Source organism: Callospermophilus lateralis, chromosome X (genome assembly GCF_048772815.1).
Source record: "Callospermophilus lateralis isolate mCalLat2 chromosome X, mCalLat2.hap1, whole genome shotgun sequence".
Lineage (NCBI taxonomy): Eukaryota > Metazoa > Chordata > Mammalia > Rodentia > Sciuridae > Callospermophilus > Callospermophilus lateralis.
The window spans coordinates 32,871,959-32,894,256 of NC_135325.1; the positions used below are offsets into that span (position 1 = coordinate 32,871,959).

At 37.0% G+C, this 22,298-nt stretch overlaps 2 protein-coding genes across 4 annotated transcripts in view; both read left to right on the forward strand.

The window, feature by feature from the left end:
• The window catches only part of LOC143639426 (uncharacterized), an 831,269-nt gene that overhangs the window by 492,625 nt on the left and 316,346 nt on the right, over window positions 1-22,298 (forward strand).
• Jade3 (jade family PHD finger 3) overlaps window positions 1-22,298 on the forward strand; it is a 132,344-nt gene that overhangs the window by 90,279 nt on the left and 19,767 nt on the right. For all 3 annotated transcript variants that reach the window (XM_077107572.1, XM_077107574.1, XM_077107573.1), the window contains 4 exons: window positions 6,597-6,787; window positions 9,984-10,195; window positions 16,216-16,383; window positions 19,453-19,569. In XM_077107572.1, coding sequence (XP_076963687.1) covers window positions 6,597-6,787; window positions 9,984-10,195; window positions 16,216-16,383; window positions 19,453-19,569 — 688 coding nt within the window. The remainder of the gene's footprint in view (window positions 1-6,596; window positions 6,788-9,983; window positions 10,196-16,215; window positions 16,384-19,452; window positions 19,570-22,298) is intronic.

Genomic DNA, 22,298 nt, shown 5'->3' on the forward strand with positions numbered 1-22,298 from the left:
GTTAGAAAACTACTCCTAAAGATATTTTTACAAGGGGCTACTATCTAGTTTTTAATTCATTTATTTCAAGCTTTCAGAAAATCTGTAGTGTTGTGGTATTTATGTAGTTTCTGTGCCGCAGTCTGGCTGGGCCCAAATCACGAGCCACTCACAGCTTTGTAGATTCAAACAGCAATTCTTTATTCCCGGTCTCACACCGGCCTTCTACAAACACGTTCTGGGGAAATCCACGATCTCTGCCCAAATCCACACCTCCACTGGGCTTCTGTCTCCCAAAAATACTGTCTGAATCCCTAAGAACTCAAGAGGAACTCAGGCAGCAGGATACGCCCTATTCCCAGCAGGAATAACCTTCCTAAACTGGGAACGCCCTAAACTCGGATCCGCCCTGGTCCTTAAGCAAGGTCACCTTCCAGGAGTCCTTCCACTAAGCAGCATGGAGGTACGCTGGCAAGGAAATTGTCATACCTACTTGGCTAATGGCTCCCAGCATTTCTGTATTGTTAACAAATGATTCTCATATACACATTAGAAAATTTTGTAGCATAGTCTTTACTTGCCAAATATTTAGATAAATTAAAGTGATACTGAGGGATCACTTTGCATATGACATTAGAGGAGGCCTTAAATCAAGTGAAAGTAGTGGCAATTTCTTTTTTTATTGCCTCCTCAGTGGCATAACAGTGTCCATGTGGGCCAAAGATAATGATGTTCTAGCCACTATGGCCTACCATGAAGAACAGATAAATAGGCCATCTTTCTGCAGAACAGATGTGGTTGTGGGTCCTTCCAACAAAGGCCAGTCATCTAGAAAATTATTATAATATTATATATTATAATATTTAGTTACATTCAAACATCTGAATTGAAATCAGCACGTACCTCATCCTGATAAAATTGTTCAGACCTCTGGGCTTTTGAGCCTTTGTTAATTTGGTCAGTTGTCAGGTGGTCATTCCAAGATTTTCTCCATACCTAGTACATAGTGGCTGAAAAAAATTTACCCATGGATAATCCCAGAATTTCCTCCAGCTATAGCAATGTTATATATATTTGAAGATATTAAAGCTATATTTTTGTTTGTTTTGTTTTGTTTTCAATGCTGGGGATTGAACTCAGGGCCTCATGATTGCTAGGCAAGCACTCAACCACTGAGCCACATCCCTAGCCCAAAGCTGTGTTTTTTTAAAAAAAAATCAAAAAGTAATATTTTTTTCACTGATCTTCATAATTACCCTCTATTGTTATAAATACAGTAATTTCTCCTTGGAAGTTTGCATTATTCACTTTTTACCCATGTATCTTCTTGCATTTGGTGTTACCATTTCAGCCTATAATGTTTTTAATTTTTTTTAAGTTGTAGATAGACACAATACCTTTATTTTTTATTTATGTGGTGCTGAGTATTGAACCCAGGGCCTCACACTTTGAGATGAACGCTCCACCATTGAGCCACAGCCCCAGCACATATAATGTTTTTTATTGTCAGACTTAGTCCTTAGATTCATACCTTTAGTTCGAAATATATGTGGAAAGATGAGTGTGGTGGCATCACCATTATAATGTTCATTATTAAAAACTTTGCATTGAAATATGATACACACACAAAAATTACACAGAACATATTTGTATAACTCAATGAGTTTTTACAGAGTAGACATATTCATTTTAACTGCCATCCAGATCAAAAAATAGAAAATGAGGGGCTGGGATTGTGGTTCAGTGGTAGAGCGTTTGCCTAGTGCTGGTGAGGCCCTGGGTTTGATCCTCAGTACCACATAAACAACAACAAAAAATAAAATAAAGATTAGATTCTTTAAAAAAAACTAATAAGGGCCAATCAACAACTAGAAAAAATATTTTTAAAAATAGAAAATGACCAATGCCCTAGAAGCTCTCCTTCTGTTCCCTGTCAGTAACTGACCTTCCTCACCCTAGGTAACAGTTGTGTCAGTTTTTGAACTTCATATAAATAGAGTTTTACATTATATATTCAAGACTGGATTGTTTTGTTCATTATAATACAACAGTATTAGTAGTTTGTTAATTTTCACTTCTGTGTTGTGTTAATTAACTTTTCATTCCTATAACCAAAAGACCTGATGATAACAACTGAAAGTAGGGAAGGTTCATTTTTGGCTTATGGTTTTAGAGGTTTCTGTCCGTTGCCAGCTGGCTCTAAGGCAGAAACATCACGGCAGAAGAACATGGTTGAGGAAAGCTGCTTAACTCTTGGCAGCCAGAAGGAAGAGAGAGGGGTCAAGGCCAAGATACAGTCTCCAAAGGCATACCCCTAATAACCTATTCCCTCCAATCATATCCACAACCTGAATACAATTTCCATCACCTCCCAGTAGTCCATTTAATTATCCATGGATTACTCCACTGATTAGAGCAGAGCCCTTGTGATCTAATCACTTTGCAAAAGTACCACCTCTGGACATTGTGTATGGGGGACCAAGCCTTCAACAGCTGAGACTTTGGAGAGATAATCCAGATCCAAACCATAACATGTCACATTCTTTTTTTGTTTGTTTGTTTGTTTTTTGAGAGAGAGAGAGAGAGAATTTTAATATTTATTTTTTTTAGTTTTCGGCGGACACAACATCTTTGTTAGTATGTGGTGCTGAGGATCGAACCCGGGCCACACGCATGCCAGGCGAGCACGCTACCGCTTGAGCCACATCCCCAGCCCCATGTCACATTCTGTTGTGTGAACGTGCCACAATTTATCCATTGTGTTCTCAATGGATACTTGGGTTGTTTCCTGTTTTCAGCTACAAAAAAAAGCAAATGCAAACATTTTTGTTCATCTTTTGGTATACAGTTGTGTACATATTTGTTAAGTGCCTACAAGTGGATTTGCTAGGTCATAGAAGTGTGTGTCAAACTGTTTATATCTGATAGCTATAATATTTGCTGCCAATGTAGTTATACCAATTCATGCTCCCACCAGCAGTTTATGAGAGTTCTGTTTGTTCTACTTTCTTAACAACACTTAGTATTGTCAATTTTGAGTCAGTCTTTTAACGTTTAGCCATTCTGATAGATGAGTTATTGTAATTTCAATTTTTGTGATAACTAATGAGGTTGAAAGCCTTTTAAAGTTTGCTTGCCATATAGTTGTGGTGGTGCATGCCTATAATCCTAGAGACTCAGGGGGCTGAGTCAGAAGGATCACAGGTTTGTGAGTCCTGCCTGGGCAACTTAGTGAAGCCCTAAGCAACTTAGTAAGACCCTGTCTCAATTTTTTTTTAATTAAAAATGGTTGGGATGTGCTCAGTGGTAAAATACCCCTGGGTTCTGGATTCAGTCCCTGGTACGATAACAAAAAGTTTGTTTGCCATATAGATAACCTTTTTTTTTTTAAGGACACAATATCTTTATTTTATTTATTTTTTAATGTGGTGCTGAGGATTGAACCCAGTGCCTCACGTATGTGAGGCAAGTGCTCAAACACTGAGCTACAACCCCAGCCCCTGGATAGCCTTATTTATAAAGTGTCTAAAGTCTTTTGTCTGGATTTTAATTGGATTGTCTTAGTTTTGTTTTATTTTTTTAACATTTTATTTTATTTATTTATTTTTATGTGATCCTGAGGATTGAACCCAAATGCTTCACACATGCCAGACAAGTGTTCTACCACTGAGCCACAACCCCAGTCCCAGATTGTCTTATTTTTTTTCTAATTGATTTGCAAGTGTTTACATACATTGTAGATATAAGTCCTCTTTTGTCTATGTAATTATAAATATTGTCTGTTCCATGAATTGCCTTTTCCCCCTCTTAATTATGTCTTTTGATAACCAGAAGAAGTTTATTTTTTTAATCTCTTATTCTTGTGGGGGGAGGGGGTACCAGGGATTGAATTTAGGGGCATTCAACCACTGAGTCATATCCCAAGTCCTGTTTTGTATTTTATTTAGAGACGAGGTCTCATTGAGTTGCATAGTGCCTCACTAAGTTGCTGAGGCTGGCTTTGAACTGGAGATCCTCCTCCTTAGCCTCCAGAGCCATTGATTACAGGTGTGTGCCACCGTGCCAGCATTTGTGTTTTATTTAAAATGTTTTTGCCTACCCCAAGGTCATAAATATATTCTCCTTTGATTTTTTTCCAGGAACTTTATAAACACATTAGTTTAATTCAAAACCATTTATAGTCTACCTTTCCCATGTACAGTTCAAGACAATTTAAACAAATCATTAGCTATGAATAGTCTTCTTTTTAAAAAAAGACAAATCTTGAAACAAATTTGGATATTATTACTTTGTAAGCTATGTACCAAAGAAGCACTGCGTATTTAATCTCATAGTTTCTGGAGAATTCATGTGCGTCTTGTTCTTTTCAGTTGTGTTCATTTCAGTTAGAACAGACCTTTGATAGCAGTTTCAAATTTTTAGCTTTAGTCAATATTTGAGGTTTCTTCATTTGTTCCCAAATGTTTGTTGCCTTTAGCTTTAAAAAAAACTTTATATGGTAGTAAAATTAAAATATACAAATGTGTATTATTATTTACACCATTCAAGATAACATTAATTGGAATAATAGGCTTTTGGAAGAATGTTTCAAAGGAAATATCAACTCAATATTTATAGGTTGGACTATATATATATATATATATATATATATATATATATATATATATTCTTAGGATTATGTTTATGTTTATGAGTCCTTCTACAAATAAATGACTCCAGAGTAGAACTAGGTTCAGAAGCCTTCCAGAGAAATAATTTTCGTTATTTTATGATGACATCTATGCCTATTTCTGGGGGATTTTTGTTTGTTTGTTTGTTTAAGATAACTCACCCTGTTCTTTAAAATTACCAGGGATTACTGGGTGCAGTGGTGCAGGCCTATAATCCCACCAACTCAGGAAACTGAGGCTGGAGGATCAAGAGTTTGACTAGCCTCAGCAATGTGGCAAGACCCTGTCTCAAAATAATTTTTTTTAAAAAAGGGCTAGGCATTGTTATACAGAATACATATATGATGTTGTGATGAGAAAAAGGAAAAAAAAGTGTGTCACATTAGATTGGATAGAGAAAAAGGATGGGAGAGGAGGGGAGGAGTAGGGAGGATAGGAAGGGCAGCAGAATAAAATAGACATTATGATTGATGTATGTACATTCCATGTATGTATTATATGTCAAAATACACTCTGCTGTTATGTATGACTAAAAAAATAAAAATAAATCGTATGGTTAAAAAAAAAACCCTAAAAGATTGCCCAGTATGCTCATTTCTTTATACAATGCTTCCTCTCTGTGTGCTCCTGAACCATAATGTTCACATGTACAAAGTTTAAATCAAAATCATCACTGCTAAAGCATATTTATAATTTCAGAAAAAAATTCAATTTGTGTAATTCAAACTATATAAGGGCTCTGTATAAATAAATAAATAGTAAAGATTACAAAAAAGGGGCTAGGGACATAGAGTGCTCCTGGGTTCAGTCCCTAGTACCAGAAAAAAAAAGTTGCCAGGAATTTAATAATCCATATTTCCTCCTGGTTATATTTTCTAATGCCTCACATGGTATTTAAACCATCAATTATAGAATAAGTTGTTGACACAAAAAAAACTTCCATTTTTCCCTTGTTTGGTTTCCTTTGGCTTTTGAGTGTCAAGAAGGGTAAGAGGAAGTATGTGTTTGCTCAGGCCTGCAAGTTGATGTAAGAGTAGGAATTTTTCATTCTATTATGTTACCCTAGCTCAGACTTAATGGTTGCTGTTTATGGTTGTGAAATGCTTTCAGTTTTTGTAACTCCATAGCCTCTTGATTTAACTCATTTGTGTAGTGAAAATAATAAGTATAATAATTACTGACATTATTGAACACTACGTTTTTACTATACACTATGCCAAACACTTTATTTCATATAATTATAATAATCAATACAAGTTTGGTATTTATTATTATTTTTATCATAATTTATCATTCTTATCCCTACATATTAGCTAAGAAAACTGAGCCTTACGCAAATTAATTGCCCAAGATCACCATACAAGTGAATGGCATAAAAAATAGACCCATGAGAATCTAAAGTCCATGCTCTGTACCACCATCCAGTATTGTTTCCGTGGTAGAAAATCATGAATTTGACTGAACTATATCTTTGGTTGAGGATCTAGCTGTGCCTTTGTGCAGATATCACCATCTCTCAGTTTTCCCCTTTTAATTACATTTGGTGACTACTGTACCAAGAACACACAATAATGCAACAACATTTTATTAGAATGAATGCTTGTCAGGTCCCAGGATTCATGAGGATGAATGATGCTTATCAATTTTGAATTCTTGAATTAGGTTCAAATCCTATAGTTCTAGAAATGAGGGTATATACTTCTTATTTGTGTCATTAATATCATTAAAGTAACAGTGTTTCACAGCAGATGACAAAACTCAATTTGCAGAACCATTTGCTTCCTACAAAGGAATCTGCCCTATCTCTCAGAGGGCAAAGCAGGGAATGGAAGGAAAGGGAGAGCATCTAGCTCCACTGTCATGGCCTAAGTATTATTGTACTCATCCAGTCGGTGCCTGGAACCTGACATCTATTGATCAACCAATGCCTTCCTCTTGCTTTTCTAGGGTTATATCTGAGAAAGCAAAAGAGGTTCTCTTTGTTCGACCCCGAAAGTACATCCGTTGCTCCAGCCCAGAGACTACAGAGCCTGGCTACATCAACATTCTGGAGTTGGCAGCATCTACATGCCGCTATGACCTAGATGACATGGACATCTTCTGGCTTCAGGAACTCAATGAAGACCTCGTAGAAATGGGTAAGTTATTTTCTCACAAGTAATTGTTCTTTGACTCAACTCATGAGTTTTTTTATGTTGTTAGAACCCTTTAACTTGGTTTCATCTTGTTCCCTTTCTTTCTTTTCTGGCCTTTATTTTTCTTTGATCTTACTTTATGAGGTATGTCTTCAAATGCATAAATGTATTGAAACAGCAATGATATTTAAATCTGACCTTTTCTTTCCTCATTCAAGGTAAATAACACAGGTCAAGGATGGCATATAGGTTTAGAGATTGTTTCCCAGTGCCAAGTATGACTGTGATCATGGCTGATCAGACTTTGGTTAAGAAGGATTCTGAGCTCCTGCGTTGGCCCTGGAAAGTACTCTGATCAGTGAGCAGGGTCAGATATAAAGATACATGTGCCAGGTGTTTGAGAGAAGTTCCAACTTTAGCATTGAGCACCACCATTACAACTGATAGATTGCTATGAACAGTACCCCTTAGTGCTAGACTTACAATTTTGCTGCCCAAAAGAAAAATGGCAGATCTAGGGAGAAACATCTTCCAAGCAGCTCTTAGTTTCCTCCATTGAGTTCTGGAGTTACCATACAATTTTTAATAAATGAAATAAACATTTTACTATATTTATTAAAGCAAACAAAAACTTGGAAAGAAGCATAACAATAATTTGAAAGTAAATGTTACCAGACAGTACCATATAATCAGTGCTGGGAAATGCTAGGCTGAAATGAGACTCACTTCACACTTAAACCTTTTGTTCACCTGTTTCAGTCTAAGCAGAGTGTAGGTCAAGTTTTCCTGTGGAACTAGGTGATTTTTAAGTCTCCATATGAGATATGATAAAGAATGCATTTGATTTCATTTTTGTTTGAATCACATTTGTTTATTGTCAATTCGAGGATAAATGGTTTTTCTTCCTCCTCTTTTTTTTTCTCTTTCTTTTGAGGCTGGTATTTAAATGCAAGTGAAAAAAATTAAAATTATATTAAGTCTAGTTTGGCATGGTGATAGTAGTTATTCTGCCAGTAACCAATTCTCGTTCCTTGCATTTTTAAACTTGTTGATTTATATCTTCTCTTACTCTCCCCTGTAAGAGGAGAGGGGCTGGTCAATTTAGGGTGGTAACCACAAAGGGAAGGGAATAAAAGCCTGACAGATGGAACATCAGAGTATGAGGACATAATCAAGTAAACTGATGGCTCAGTGCATGGTGTTACATGTAAAACATGTAGCATCGTAGATAATGCAATCACTTAGTGCTGCCTATGAAACCACCTATGACAAGGACCCTTTGATACTTTTTATAACTAACTCATTTTAAATAAACTTTTTATTTTTGAATAGTTTGATTTTCAGGAAATCAGTTTAGACAGTTCCCATGTACATCTCACACAATTTCAGTTCCCTAATGTTAGCATCTTACTTTGCCATGGTACATTTGTCAAAACTAAGAAATCAACACAGGCATATTACTGTTATTAAATTCCAGACTTTATTGGGATTTCACAGGTTTTTTTTCCTACTCCTGGACATTTTCTGTTCCCGATCCCATTCGGGATACCACATTGCATTTAGGCTTAGAATAGTTTTGAAATAGGACTTGCCTTATCTCAAGTTTTCCTTTAGGGTGAATGACATTGTAATGACACTTCTAGGAGCTTAAAATAAACTTTATAGAAACAATTTTAAATTAAGTTTTTGGGGGCTTAGATTAAGGAAGTTTTAGGCAACTGGGAATTGTGGAACACACCTATAATCCCAGTGACTCCGGAGATTGACACAGGAAGATTGGAAGTTCAAGGACAACTTCAGCAATTTAGCAAGACCTTGTCTCAAAATAAAAAATTAAAAATGGCTGGAGATGTAGCTCAGTGGTAAAGCACCTCCAAGTTTAATGCCCAGTACCAAAAAAGAAGGAAAGGAAAAAACGAAATTTTATAAATTCAGTGCTCACTATATACTGGCACCCCCACACTATGCAATGCATGAATATTATTTTATCCTCAACAAATCAGTGAATTTGTTATTTTATCCTTACTTTGTAGATAAGAACACTAAGCCCTAAAGAGAATAAATGACTTGTCAAAGTTTACATAGCTAATATTAAGTAAAGTTGAAATCCAAGTTCTCTTAATCAGATTATTATTTATATATATATATATATATATATATGTATATATTACATATATAAATATGTATATGTATATATAGAGAAAGAGACATGTATACATATGTGTATATATATATAGAGAGAGACTTGGCTGTAAAAATGAAACATAAGGCCTGGGTAATTTTTTGTTTCAAAAGTAGCTATATTAAAAGTAGTTTGTAAGGAATTCCAAAGATCTTTAGAATGTCTTACATTACAAATGAAGTAGAATTCTTGAATATTTTGTCTTGGATCATTTTGAGAATTACTCCTGAGTTTACAAGCTGTTAGAATAAATATATATGTGCTCTCACAAAATCATTAGTCCTTCTAAGAAGAAAAATGTTTAGTTGTTACCAACATCTGCCATATGAATCCTTTAGTTAAATGTGGAAGGCTAAGAGAAAATAAAAGTATAGAAGAAAAAAGGAATCAAGAAACAAAAAGGTAATTTTAGAACTGCAGTCAGACCTTTATGACTGCTAATAGGTTTATATTAGTTTGCTATTGAAAGTGGTATTGAATTTTATAAAAGTCAGGCTTCGAAAACAAAATATTTTATATGTTTAATCATGTACACATAGTATCTATACCTTCCTTTTATGGCTTAAATTTGAAAACTTCCTTATATGACCATTAGATAAGCTTATTGAAGCTAGGTTGCTAAGAACTATTTATGTCCGAATTGTCATGTGATTTAGTTATTGTATTACACTACAAATTAAAGTGTTCAAAATTATCAAGCTTGGGAATAAGGGAAAATAGAGATTTAGGAGGAGACTAACTAAGATTTAAACAAAAAAATCAAAGAACCCGTAAACTTCTAAGAAATATGGTAAAATGTATTACTCCTTTCATGCGTCAACACTAATATGTATTTGTAGGTAAATGTTAGAATAGCTCGAGAACAAGATTCTTTAAATTTGGAGTTTTTTTATAACAGGGAAAAAAACATTGTTTTCTCCTCTAGAATCCTACTCACCCTTGCACTGGGCTCACGGTAGCTTATTTGGGAATGACAGCTGACTGACAGGTTGATTGATTGTTTATATTTCTGTGCAGGTTATGGGCCAGTTGATGAGACCCTTATGGAAAAGACAGTAGAAGTCCTGGAACGCCATTGCCATGAAAATATGAACCATGCTATTGAGACAGAGGAAGGGCTAGGCATAGAGTATGATGAAGATGTGATCTGTGATGTGTGCCGGTCTCCAGACAGTGAAGAAGGGAATGATATGGTATTCTGTGATAAGTGTAACATCTGTGTGCATCAGGTTAGTGAGAGCGGAAACTGCCACCTTCCCATGGTCAGCCTTTCTAAAACTTAGTAATGATCTCAAACACTCCCATATCTGGGTAGCACCTTGCATTTAAGAGTGAAAATAAGACTTTGGCCTGACTGTTCTTCAGTATTTCTTCCAGAACAATACTTCTTGTGATACCTGAGATGTCTAAATTATCAAGCTTACCCCAGGAAGCTAAATCCAGGTCTTTTATTATGTTACTTCATGCTCAGACCATTGGAATTGCCTTATTCATTTCCTGTAGGGGGTTCCCATGCTGGTTGTCTGGGAGTCTCTCTCTCCTACAACATCACCAGGTTACACCCATGGTCAGTAACCTGAGTGAGTTTATACTTCTTATAGGTGGAATGCTGGACTCCTCATCCTAGTACCCAAGGCCCTCCCTATCCCCAAATGTACTACTCCCAGGAAGCTAGGTCCACCTCACTTTTAGAGATCACAGAATTTTAGGACTCTGAAGGGCTATTTAACTTTTTAACTTTACACACAATATCAGGAGAGGTTAAGTGACTTTACCTAAGCTATTTTTTGGTCATTCATTCTACCACACTGACCTCTTAATTAATGATTATCAGCACTCCTTTCAGGGGCTGGGTTTGTGGCTCAGCGGTAGAGCGCTTGCCTAGCACATGTGAGGCCCTGGGTTCAATCCTGAGCACCACATACAAATAAATAAATAAAATAAAGATATTGTGTCCAACTACAACTAAAAAATATTTTTTAAAAAAACACTCCTTGGGCTGGGGATGTGGCTCAAGTGGTAGCGCGCTCGCCTGGCATGCGTGCGGCCTGGGTTCGATCCTCAGCACCACATACAAACAAAGATGTTGTGTCCGCCGAAAACTGAAAAATAAATATTAAAAATTTTCTCTCTCTCTCTTAAAAAAAAACACTCCTTTCAGCTCTGTCCTTTCTCCTGCCTCCACAAGCTCAGTGCTCCAGCAAAATAAGGCTACTCAAAGTACAATGATGAATATTGCTGGCACTGTCCTGTCTCCATGTTTCAGTCATGTCACAATTTAAAAATGTCTTCTCCCATCTCCAGCTATCAAAAATCTACATATCTCCCAAAATGTAATTCATCTAGCAAACACTGTAAGTGCTCAGCACCATCCATGTGCCAGGACTGTGCTGTGTGCAGAGGATACAGTCAGTGATAAAGAGGCAGATATGCTCTTTACTCCCAGGAATATCATAGTCTGGTGTAAGAACTACAAGGAAACCGCCAATTTAGCATAGTATTCCAAGTGTTTTTAAAGATATAAGTCCATGCTACTGTGAAAGTGCAAAGTGGGGATAGGAGTCAAGGACAACTTGAGGGTGGCATTCATGCTGAATTATAATGGCCAAAAGGAGATGTCAGGTAAACCAGCAAGGAAGAGAGGAGAACATATAGCAGGTAGTGAGAGTAAGCAAAGTGTATTGGAGACAGTTCTGAGTACATCAGAACTACAGAGTGGAGTAGAGAAGGCCTGGAGACTGAGGGAAGAGAAGGAGACCTTGTGACAAATTGAGGAATTATTGTTTTTTCCTGTCAACTCTGAAGGAAATGATTTGCATTTTGAAGAGATCATTCTGGCTAAAATAACTAAAATGATTAGACCAAGTAACATAAGAGATAGAGAGCAAATATGGCTTAAGACTTTGTTTTTGCCAGGTGTGATGATCTATGCCTGTGATCCCAGCAATTCTGGAGGCTGAGGCAGGAGGATCACAAGTTCAAGGCCATCCTGAGCAACTTAACAAGACCCTATCTCAAAATAGAAAGGGCTGGAGATGTAGCTCAGTGGTAAAGAACCCCTAGGTTCAATCCCCAATATCAAAAAAAAGACTTTGTTTTAATTCTATGGGCCACCAAACATAACCCTCTGTATGTAAAATATACTCTGAATTTAACCTCTAAAATAGTGAATTTTGAAATTTTATCTTCATTCCCCTAATGATTGGCATTTATGCAATATTTTCAGTGAGAGAAAAAAATTATAATTTAACTCTGATCTTAATATATCACTGTCCCTTCTCTGCAATTCCAAAATTATAAAGCTCTGAAAAGTGCACTTTTTGCTGAAGTTGTGCTCTAAAACAGATTTGGGAACAATACCAGAATTCACCCAATATGAGGCCATTTACAGTCTTTATTTTTTGCAAATAATCATATACTTTGTTAGAGATACATTAACATTCAATTATACAGTGGTGCTTTTGGTCCCACTATAGTTAGGTAGTATACCATATATATACTGTATTACTTCTTTAGACCAAAACAATTCTGAATTTCCTTATGTTTCTCACTGTACAGGTTTCAGATAAATGATCATGGATTTTTAGTAGACTTAAAGGGAACAGGATAAAGGTCATCTGTATATGTTTTCTATATTATCCTTTGCAATGATGACAAAATATTAAGGAATTATTTTCAGGTTAACTAACAGAATTAAAGGTAGCATAATAATTGTCCCAAAAGCAAGTCATTTGTTTTGAAAATACATCTAGTAATGACTATAAATGATGTCCCTTCTTCACATAGAGATGACAATAGCAGCTGGCCAGGCCTTGCAGAATATAAACTGATAATATAAACTGATATGTACTAAATCTGGGAATTTTCCAGACAGGTAGTGCATTCGCGTAATCCCAGGAGAATTGCAAATTTGAGGCCAGCCTTGGCAATTTAGTGAGGCCCTAAGCAATTTAGTGAGACCCTGTCTCAAAATTAAAAATAAAAAGGTCTAGAGATGTGATTCAGTGGTTAAGCACCCCTGGGTTCAATCTCTGGTACAAAAAAAAAAAAAGGGGGCGGGATGCTGGGAATTTGGAATATATTTAAAGCTTCATATAAAAGAGACTCTTCCAGAGTACATTCACTTGGATCCAAAAGAGCTGCTTATGTTAGAGCTCCCTCTGTTGGCCAAAAAATGATTTAAAATGATTTGGAAAGTTCGATATACTCCTTAACAGAATGGAAACACATTGACATCTGAATTTATTAAACATAATTTTTCTTCTTTACTTTGTGTCCAGTATTTTTCCTCAGTGACAAAATTATACTCATGGTCAGTACCTTAAAATGTGTATCAGTAGACTTTAGAGTTTAACATTTTTTTTCTATAGAAAAATGTGAAAATTGACCATTCCAAATCCCTGTGTATGTACCCATTTTCTGCTTCTTAGCCAAAATGTAGAACACTCATATTAATATCAGTTAATTTGCCTAATGTGCATGCTCTTAAGGTTTTTATTTCTGTCATGAATATAATAACTTGACACTGAGTTTATTGACCCCTGAAATTTTATGTAAAATGTAATGAATGTTATTTCTCAAACTTCACAAGCTTATTTATTTTATGGTCCATAACAGGTTAAGAATCACTGCAATGAAATGCAAGCTTTTATAATATTATGGTCGTAAATAATTGTACAAAGGGCTCATTCTGCCCAATAGAAGATTGGCAAAAGAAAGGGCATTCTTAGAAGCAGCCACTAGCTTCTCTTCTGCCATTCTGAAAGAGGCCCTATTTTAGATAAGAAGCTTGCTTTCATTTCCTGGCAAACATTCTGTTCCTCAGTTTAGAGCAGAGTTTCAGAGGTTAAGAACCTTATAAAAATGATGCCCCAATGTCATGAGAACAGCCTATTTGGAGTCCAGCTTGAGTTCTTGAGCTAAGTTCATTCATTCTACCAAACCACCTACTTGAGCTCAGTTTGGGTGCATTAAAGGTAAATGATGATGAAAACAACCCCCAGTGACCTTAATGTCTCACCAAGGAGACAGAGCATGACAACAAAAATGAAGAAAAAGAATACATGATGCTTACTGTATACTTGTTGAGGGAAGTTTCATGGAGTAGAGAATGAGTGTAAGGCAATGGAACAAACAAAAGGGGCTATCATGACCTGAGCAGGGTTTTTGGAGGGGCCTATAGTCTGAGGCAAAAGATCTGACTGTGCAAAGAGGGGTTGACCGTATAAAGCAGGGAACTGCCTAGACAGACACATGGACATGAGAATTAGAATGGCTGAAAATGTAAGAGGCCTTCCTGTCTAAGTCAGGGATACTATGTTTGGATGTGGTGGGATATGGGAACAAAAAGTGAGGTGTTGACTAGCCACAAGCTTTAGGTCAAGGGCCAGCAAATTTTTCTTTAAAGGATCAGATAGTAATTATTTTAGACTTTGCCAGTCACATAGAGTCTCTACTCCATAATGTTCTTTTTCTTCTTACAACCCCATCAAAATGTGGAAAAAAAAAAAAACTCTTAGCTTGTTGGCCTTACAAAACACTTCAGATAGTAGCCAACTCCTCATATAAGTAAGGGGCAGGTAAGAGCAGAAGAAATCTTGGGAGGTTTGCCTCTGTGCATGAAATATTTGTTTTAACAGAAAGCATTTGGGAGCCAAATAGCAGAAGGGTTGAATGTATGAACACAAAAGAAGAAAATTTAGAAGTAAATCAATCCAGGCATGGTGTGATGAGAACTTGGATAGAGTAGTAGTGTGGTGGAGGTGTGGAGAGGAAGGAAGGGCTAAGAATCTCTAGGCTACTCTGTAGGGAGGAATAAGAAGCATCAAATCCAATCCATGAAGGCAAGTGGGTAACACAACTCCAGGAATTTGGGGAAGCACAACAGGATATAGAAAGAAAGAGTTTGGGAAAGGAGCAGGTTTAAGGGTGAGTGAAGATATGATGGTAAATTTATAACTTGAATCTGACCTGAAGCTGCATCTCCTGGGGCCTAAAGAGATTTTGAAGCTACCATATTGAAAAGGACAATGATGAAAGGTATACCAAGCCACATGGAGAAACAGGTGTCCCCTAGGTTTAGTTTCAAATAGTGAATAAAGCAGTAAGAAGGAAAAGATGAATGATTCTGGAGATAGAGAAAAAGAAATCTAGAATATTTTCCAAACTAATCTTCTACCATACCAGTTATTCATTTATTTATTTTTCTGAATTCATTCCATAAATGATTTGAAGCAGCTTCCAGAACTTATAATAGATGATTTTGATTACTATAATATTCTATACAAAATTCATTCACAAGTTCCATTTTTTTTCATTACTGAATAAAAATCACTACATATTTAGCAAGTACACAACATACATTTATTTATCACAGTGCCCATGGGTCAGGAATCTGTAGACAGCTTAGGCAGGTCCTCTGCTCAGAGTTGCAAGGGTGTAGTCAAGGTCTCAGCCGGACTGAACTCTTATCTGGAGGCTCTACTAGGGGCAAATTCGTTTCCAAATTCAGGCAAGCTGTTGGCAGAATTCATTTCTTTGTTATGATTTAAGGCCCTAACTTTTCACTAGCTGTCAACAGGCGGCCATTCTCAGATCCTTGAGGTTTTGGTAGGTCCTAAAGGACACCTGCAGTCCCTTTCCACATGTACTCACCCAACATGGCTTTTTAATTCTTAAAGAATACAAGTCCTATTTTTTGAACCCAGGCAAATTACTATGATTTGCTGAGTGCTTTTTATATACCAGACACTATTAGATTCTTGATTAACATTAGTTTATTTACTCTTCAGAAGTTTGTTTATTTCCTAACAGTTTTTTTCTTGATCACAATGGTGCATGATATGTAGAGTATATTCAATAAGTATTTGGCTAATCAAAATATATAAACACTGAAGAAGCTTTAGAAAACAGAGGCAAAAAACATCTATATTCCCAACCCTCAGATAACAGATTGGTCTAGCCTTTGGGAGTATATTCTCCTAGTCTTGTTCTATCATCCTTAAATTCAGTTCTCTTGGTCAGACATACTGATCTTAGTTCAGATACTGGAATTTGCCTTTTTGAGTGTTTTTAAACCTCTCAATCCTGGATTTAAACTTATTTGGCTTTATTTGGCTTTCTCCCAAAAGCAGAGGGTATACTTGACTTTCTCCCAAAAGCAGAGGGTATACTTGACTGTGTAGTAGAATAGACATGGACCCTGGTACAAAGATGCTAACCATTCTTCCTCTCCTCCTCATGCCTCCAGGCCTGCTATGGTATCCTCAAGGTCCCAGAAGGCAGCTGGCTGTGTCGCTCCTGTGTCCTGGGCATTCATCCACAGTGTCTTCTATGTCCAAAGAAAGGTGGAGCCATGAAGACCACTAGAACAGGGACTAAATGGGCTCATGTCAGCTGTGCCCTGTGGATTCCAGAGGTGAGAAATTATCTAAGACTGAAGCCATTTTCTTCAGGGTACCCCACATCCAGCCCGTTCCCACAGCATTTAGACTGACACAGGTTTACAGTGGAGAGCTTCATATTTGCCAATGTTTCTGAAGTAATAATGCTTCCACTATGTGGAATTCTTCTTGGATACGGGTGTGTTCTGTCACCGAGCTACATCCCCAGCCCTATCTTTTATTTTTATTTATTTGTTTGTTTGTTTGTTTTGGCACGAGGGATTGAAGCCAGGGGCACTTAATCACTGAGCCACATCCTCAGCCCATTAATTACTTTTTATTTTGAGACAGGGTCTTGTTGCTTAAGGCCTTGCTAAATTGCCAACACCATGCTTGACTTTATTTTTTATTTTGAGATGAGGTCTTGTTAAGTTACCAAAGTTGGCCTCAAACTTGTCTTGTTAAGTTGCCAAAGTTGGCCTCAAACTTGTGATCCTCCTGCCAAGTTGCTGGGATTATAGGCATGTGCCATAGCACTGCACTGCATTTTTTTTTTTTTTTTTTGTACCAGGGATTGAACTCAGGGTCACTTGACCACTGAGCCACACCCCCAGTCCTATTTTGTATTATTTAGAGACAAGGTCTCACTGAGTTGCTTAGGGCCTCGCCATTGCTGAGGCTGGCTTTGAACTCACAATCCTCCTGCCTCAGCCTCCTAAGCTACTGGTATCACAGGTGTACGCTACCACATCTGGCTAAATACCTTTTTTTTTAAAAAAAAAAAAAAGCTGTTTGGACATCTCACTCACACTCTCTCGCCCCAACCCCTATGTAAGCTAGAAAATGTGTTAAGCAGATTAACTGCATTACAAGAGACGATGGAATTCAGTTAATGGGAAACTGATGATATTGTTATTAGTATTTGATTCCCCTTTAAAATTTCTCTGGATTTAATTTTGTTATTATTGGTTCCAGAAAAATTACTATCTAATAATCAAGCCCACAGAATTAAACCTAAAAGTCCTAGATACATAATTTTGTATTCTTATAGCTATACACATATTTTTAATATTTTTTAGTTGTAGATGGACACAATACCTTTATTTATTTATCTTTATATGGTGCTGAGGATCAAACCCAGGGCCTCACACATGCTAGGCAAGCACTGTACCACTGATCCACAACCCCAGCCCACACTTTTTAAAAAATATTTAGTTTTAAGAAGTAGTTGGACACAATACCTTTATTTTGTTTATTTATTTTTATGTGGTGCTAAGGATCTAACCCAGGGCCTCGCATGTGCCAGATGAGTGCTCTACCACTGAGCCACAACCCCAGCCCCAGAGCCTACATATTTTTAAAAATATTTGAGGAGCAGTTTCTTTTTCTCATTAAGAACATCCAGCTAGCCCATCATGGAGGCACACGTGTATAATCCCAGAAATTCAGGAGGCTGAGGAAGGAGGATCACAAGTTTGAGGTTAGCCTTAGCATTTTAGCGAGGTCCTAAGCAATTTAGTGAGACCCTGTCACAAAATAAAAAGGGCTGGAGAGGGCTGGGTTTGTGGCTCAGTGGCAGAGCTTTTGCCTAGCACAGTGAGGCACTGGGTTCAATCCTCAGCACCACATAAAAATAAATAAATAAAATAAATTAACAATTTTTTTTAAAAAAAAAAAAAAAGGTCTGGGGATGTGGCTTGGTGGGTAAGCGCCCCTGAGTTCAATCCTTAGTACCTAATAATAATAATAATAATTACATCCAGCTAATAGACATGTAACATGAACCCAGGTTTCTGGCCTGAGAGTGTCTGGTTTCCAACAGCAGTTCTCCCATCTCTCTTAGCTCATAAAAGTCTTCCTAACTCAGGAAGAGTTCTTTAGAAGTACAATAAGCTTTGTCAGCTCTCAACATCTCTTATGGTTTCAAACATTCTTGGTTTCCATTGCCTTTTGGAGTATTCCAGATCTGTTTCCTGATGTGGGTAGAATTTGTACTAGTTTGACCATCTTTATTTGATAGTTCTTCACTTTTTAAAATTGTTTCTCTTATAGAAAGTCATGTATTTGTAAAACAAATTGAAAATATCTTTTACCAGAAGTTGCATGGCTCATTATTTTCATGAGGAAAAGAATGTTTTCATCCTTTTCCTTTCAGCACTCTCCTAAAGACTAATTTCACTTCAAGGTACTTTGCCTGAGGAAGTAGGGTAAGCTGATGGTAGTTATGTGGTTTTAAAGACTTTTGGTTTGGAATGTTATCATCCTCATCTTTTCTCCTTACTTGCTGCAATCTCTTCATTATATAAATATGCTGCTGGTGTTTTCCAACAGTATTGCACTTTTTGTAAACCAAATGTAAAGATTTGTCACTGCCTGTTTTTACCCTTATTTGATTAAATGAAATAATGAGGCATATGCCACTATCTCTGGCATATAACAGGTGCTAGATATTGTGAATTTTAATTTCCTTCCTTAGTAGCTTTCTTTGGTTCCTAAGTAAAGGTAGATATCTTTGATTCATTAAGATAACCATGCCTGCTCTACACTCCTGCACTCTCATCCTATATATGAATCATTTATATTACTAGAAAAGATTGAAAGACTGAGCAGTATGTAGTTTATTTTTGGTACTGTATTAACCTTGAAAGATGTGACTTACCTCATTGTTTTGATGTTCTGAGCTTTATATAACATCATTTGTCCAGATGTGGTAGTGCATGCCTTAATCCCAGTGATTCAGGAGGCCGAGACAGGAGGATTGCAAGTTCAAAGCCATCCTCAGCAACTTAGCAATACCCTATCTCAAAATTTAAAAATTTAGCCGGGCATTGAGGTACATGCCTGTAATCCCAGTGGACTGGAGGCTGAGGCAGGAGGATCAAGAGTTCAAAGCCAGCCTCAGCAGAAACGAGGCACTAAGCAACTCATTGAGACCCTATCTTTAAACAAAATATAAAACAGGACTGGAGATATGGTTCAGTGGTTAAGTGCCCCTGGGTTCAATCCCCAGTACCCCAAAAGGAAAAAAAAATAATTTATGGTTTGTGAAAGGTACTTCTGAGATGCACTGATGATTCTGCCTTATGATGATATTTTGTTTCTAGGTCAGCATTGCTTGTCCCGAGAGGATGGAACCAATCACAAAGATCTCCCACATCCCACCCAGCCGGTGGGCCTTAGTTTGCAATCTGTGCAAAGTGAAGATAGGAGCTTGTATTCAGGTAAGTGCCCATGAAAAATGGTGGAGTGAGCTAAAATCAAATTGGTCAGATACACTCTCCTAGTAAAAAGTTCTATTGGGCTGGAATTGTGGCTCAGCAGTAGAACACTCATCTAGCATGTGTGAGGCCCTGGGTTCAATCCTCAGCACCACATAAAAAATAAATAAATAAAATAAAGGTATTATGTCCAACTACAACTAAAAAATAAATATTTAAAAAAGAGTTCTATTAACTGGAAAGTCACTCAAGAGGCCACCCATTCACTCCTAGGGCTCTGACATTTTATAGACCCATTTCTGGACCCATTTTGGATGTGGCTTCTGGACTGCTCAGCTTTTTTTCAATATTCATAATGGTTGCTGGGTACAGTGGTATATGTCGGTGTTCCCAACTACTCATGAGACTGAAGCAGGAGAATCACTTGAGCCCAGGAGTTCAAGGCCAGCCTGGGCAACATGGTGAGACTGTCTCAAAAAGAAATATTCTCCATCCTTTGCTGTCAGAGCTGATGAATTAGCTGAGCTCTAAAGCTGAATGACAGCATCCTGGGTGGGAATAAGCTATAATTCTAAAACAAGCAACTTGTATTCTTGTGTGGCTTACCCACTAACTGTAAATGGACTTGAACTCCAGGATGATTTGATGGTTGGCCATTGCTGGACTAAGTAGCCATTTTAGTAGGGAGAGATGTATTTGAAAGGATGAATTCTGGTGGTTTTGAAAATCATTTTAGTAGGCACATTTATAGTGTGTGGTAATGCAAGTAAGATTTTCTAGGATATTTGGCACACAAGAACTTAGCTGCTTGAAGCAGAAGTAGAAATAGTAGCTGGTGTGATACCCAGCAGCAGCAGTTGGAGTGGGCATATAGCTAAAACTGGTAAAGGCCAGTTACATCCAGCAAAGGCACAAAAGTTTATTCTTTGTAATCTCGATTTCCATAATGCATTTCATTTTCTATTCCAGACATAGTAAGGTGGCTCAGCAGGCAAGAGGGAAGGAAAGACTGGCCTTCCACTTCTCAGACCTCCTACAAGTGAGCTACAGGCTGGTTAGAGTTCACTTTGCCTGCTGACTTTCTCCACAGAAAAAAAAAGGGCCATATAATGTTATAGTTTAGGACAGTGGCTCTGGGTGTTTCATAAGACTCCTTGCTGTGTGGCATGACATGTGGTTCAGGCTCATCATCTAACATAATTAAATACTTTCCCTTGCTTTTTAAACCTTTTTGGGCTGGTTTTATTTATCCTAACTATAGCACTTTAGCAATTATAAAGGAAAACTGTTTCCCTTGGATTTACTGCCCTAACATACTACCTGTTTATGTTTAAGTTCTCTTCTGGTTAATCCATATATATGGTTCTCCTTGAGGACCAAGATTGTGCATCATTCTTCTGTGAATTTTCCCTGGCACAGAGCATAGTGCTGTTAGCATTTGATTAGTGTTTACTGAATAAATATATCCATCTTTTGTTGTACCATAGATTAGTTTGTGATACACACTTTTTCCCACTTTTCAAGTGAAATATCTTCTGTTTTCATAATTATTATTTAATCATTTTATAAGACATTGAATTTCCATCCAGTAATTTACTAATTTTCTTTATTGTGGAACCTGCATTTTCACTCTGTTTTTGCTATTTTGAGAAAATTATCTTTAGGAGCTGGGTATGTAGTTCAGTGGTAGGGTGCTTGCCTAGCATGTGCAAAGCCCTGAGTTCAATCCACAACAACACAAATAATTATTTTTATTATTGTTAATTATTGACAACATGACTGTGTCAAAATAAAGCATTGACTTGACGTTAGCAGACCTGGGTTTGCATTACAGCCCTGCATTACTACATTCTGCCTTCTGTTATGGTTATTCATCTATAAGTTGTTAGCTCAGAATTTTTTTATTTTTAGATCCCACACCCTGATGAGGCAGACAGACAGTAAATATTAGATTGATAAGTAGATGATAGGTGAACAGATGGATATAACATTCTGGAAAAAAATTTGTCATCTTATTTTCATGACTTAGAATTCAAATTTTTCATTTTATAAAGATCTTACCACATTGAGACTCAAGCTTTCTTTTTACAGTGCTTGGGATTGAACCCAGGACTTTATCCATGCTAGGCAAGTGCTGTACTACTGAGCTGCGTCTGCAACCCAAACTTTAGATTATAAGAAATTGTATTTATTCAACATGTAGTGGTAGAGTACTTGTCTAGCATGCATAAAGCCCTGGGTTCAATCCCCTGTACTTAAAAAAGAAAAGCAACATATATTTATACCTTATATGTAAAGGCATTGAGTCTGACAGTGAACCGACAAAGAATCATTCATATACCATGGAACTTACTTTTAGCTGGGAGAAGTAGATAATAATCAATAGATTTATTTTTTAGGTACTGGGGATTAAACCCAGGGGCAATTTACCACTAAGGTATATCCCCAGTCCTTTTTATACTTTTTATTTTGAGACATGGTCTTGCTAAGTTGTTAAGGCTGGCCTTGAACTTGCCATCCTCCTGTCACAGCCTCCTGAGTTGCTGGGATTATGTGCCACCATACCCAGCATAAGCAGTAGATATTTAATAGCACATTCAAAGGTGGTAAATGCTATGGAAATAAAAAATGTGGAGTACAGTAAAAAGATAGGGAGTACAGAGAAAGGAGCATGAGTTACAAGTTTAAATAGAGTGGTCAGGGTAGAATTCATTGTGTAAGTGGCAGTTTGA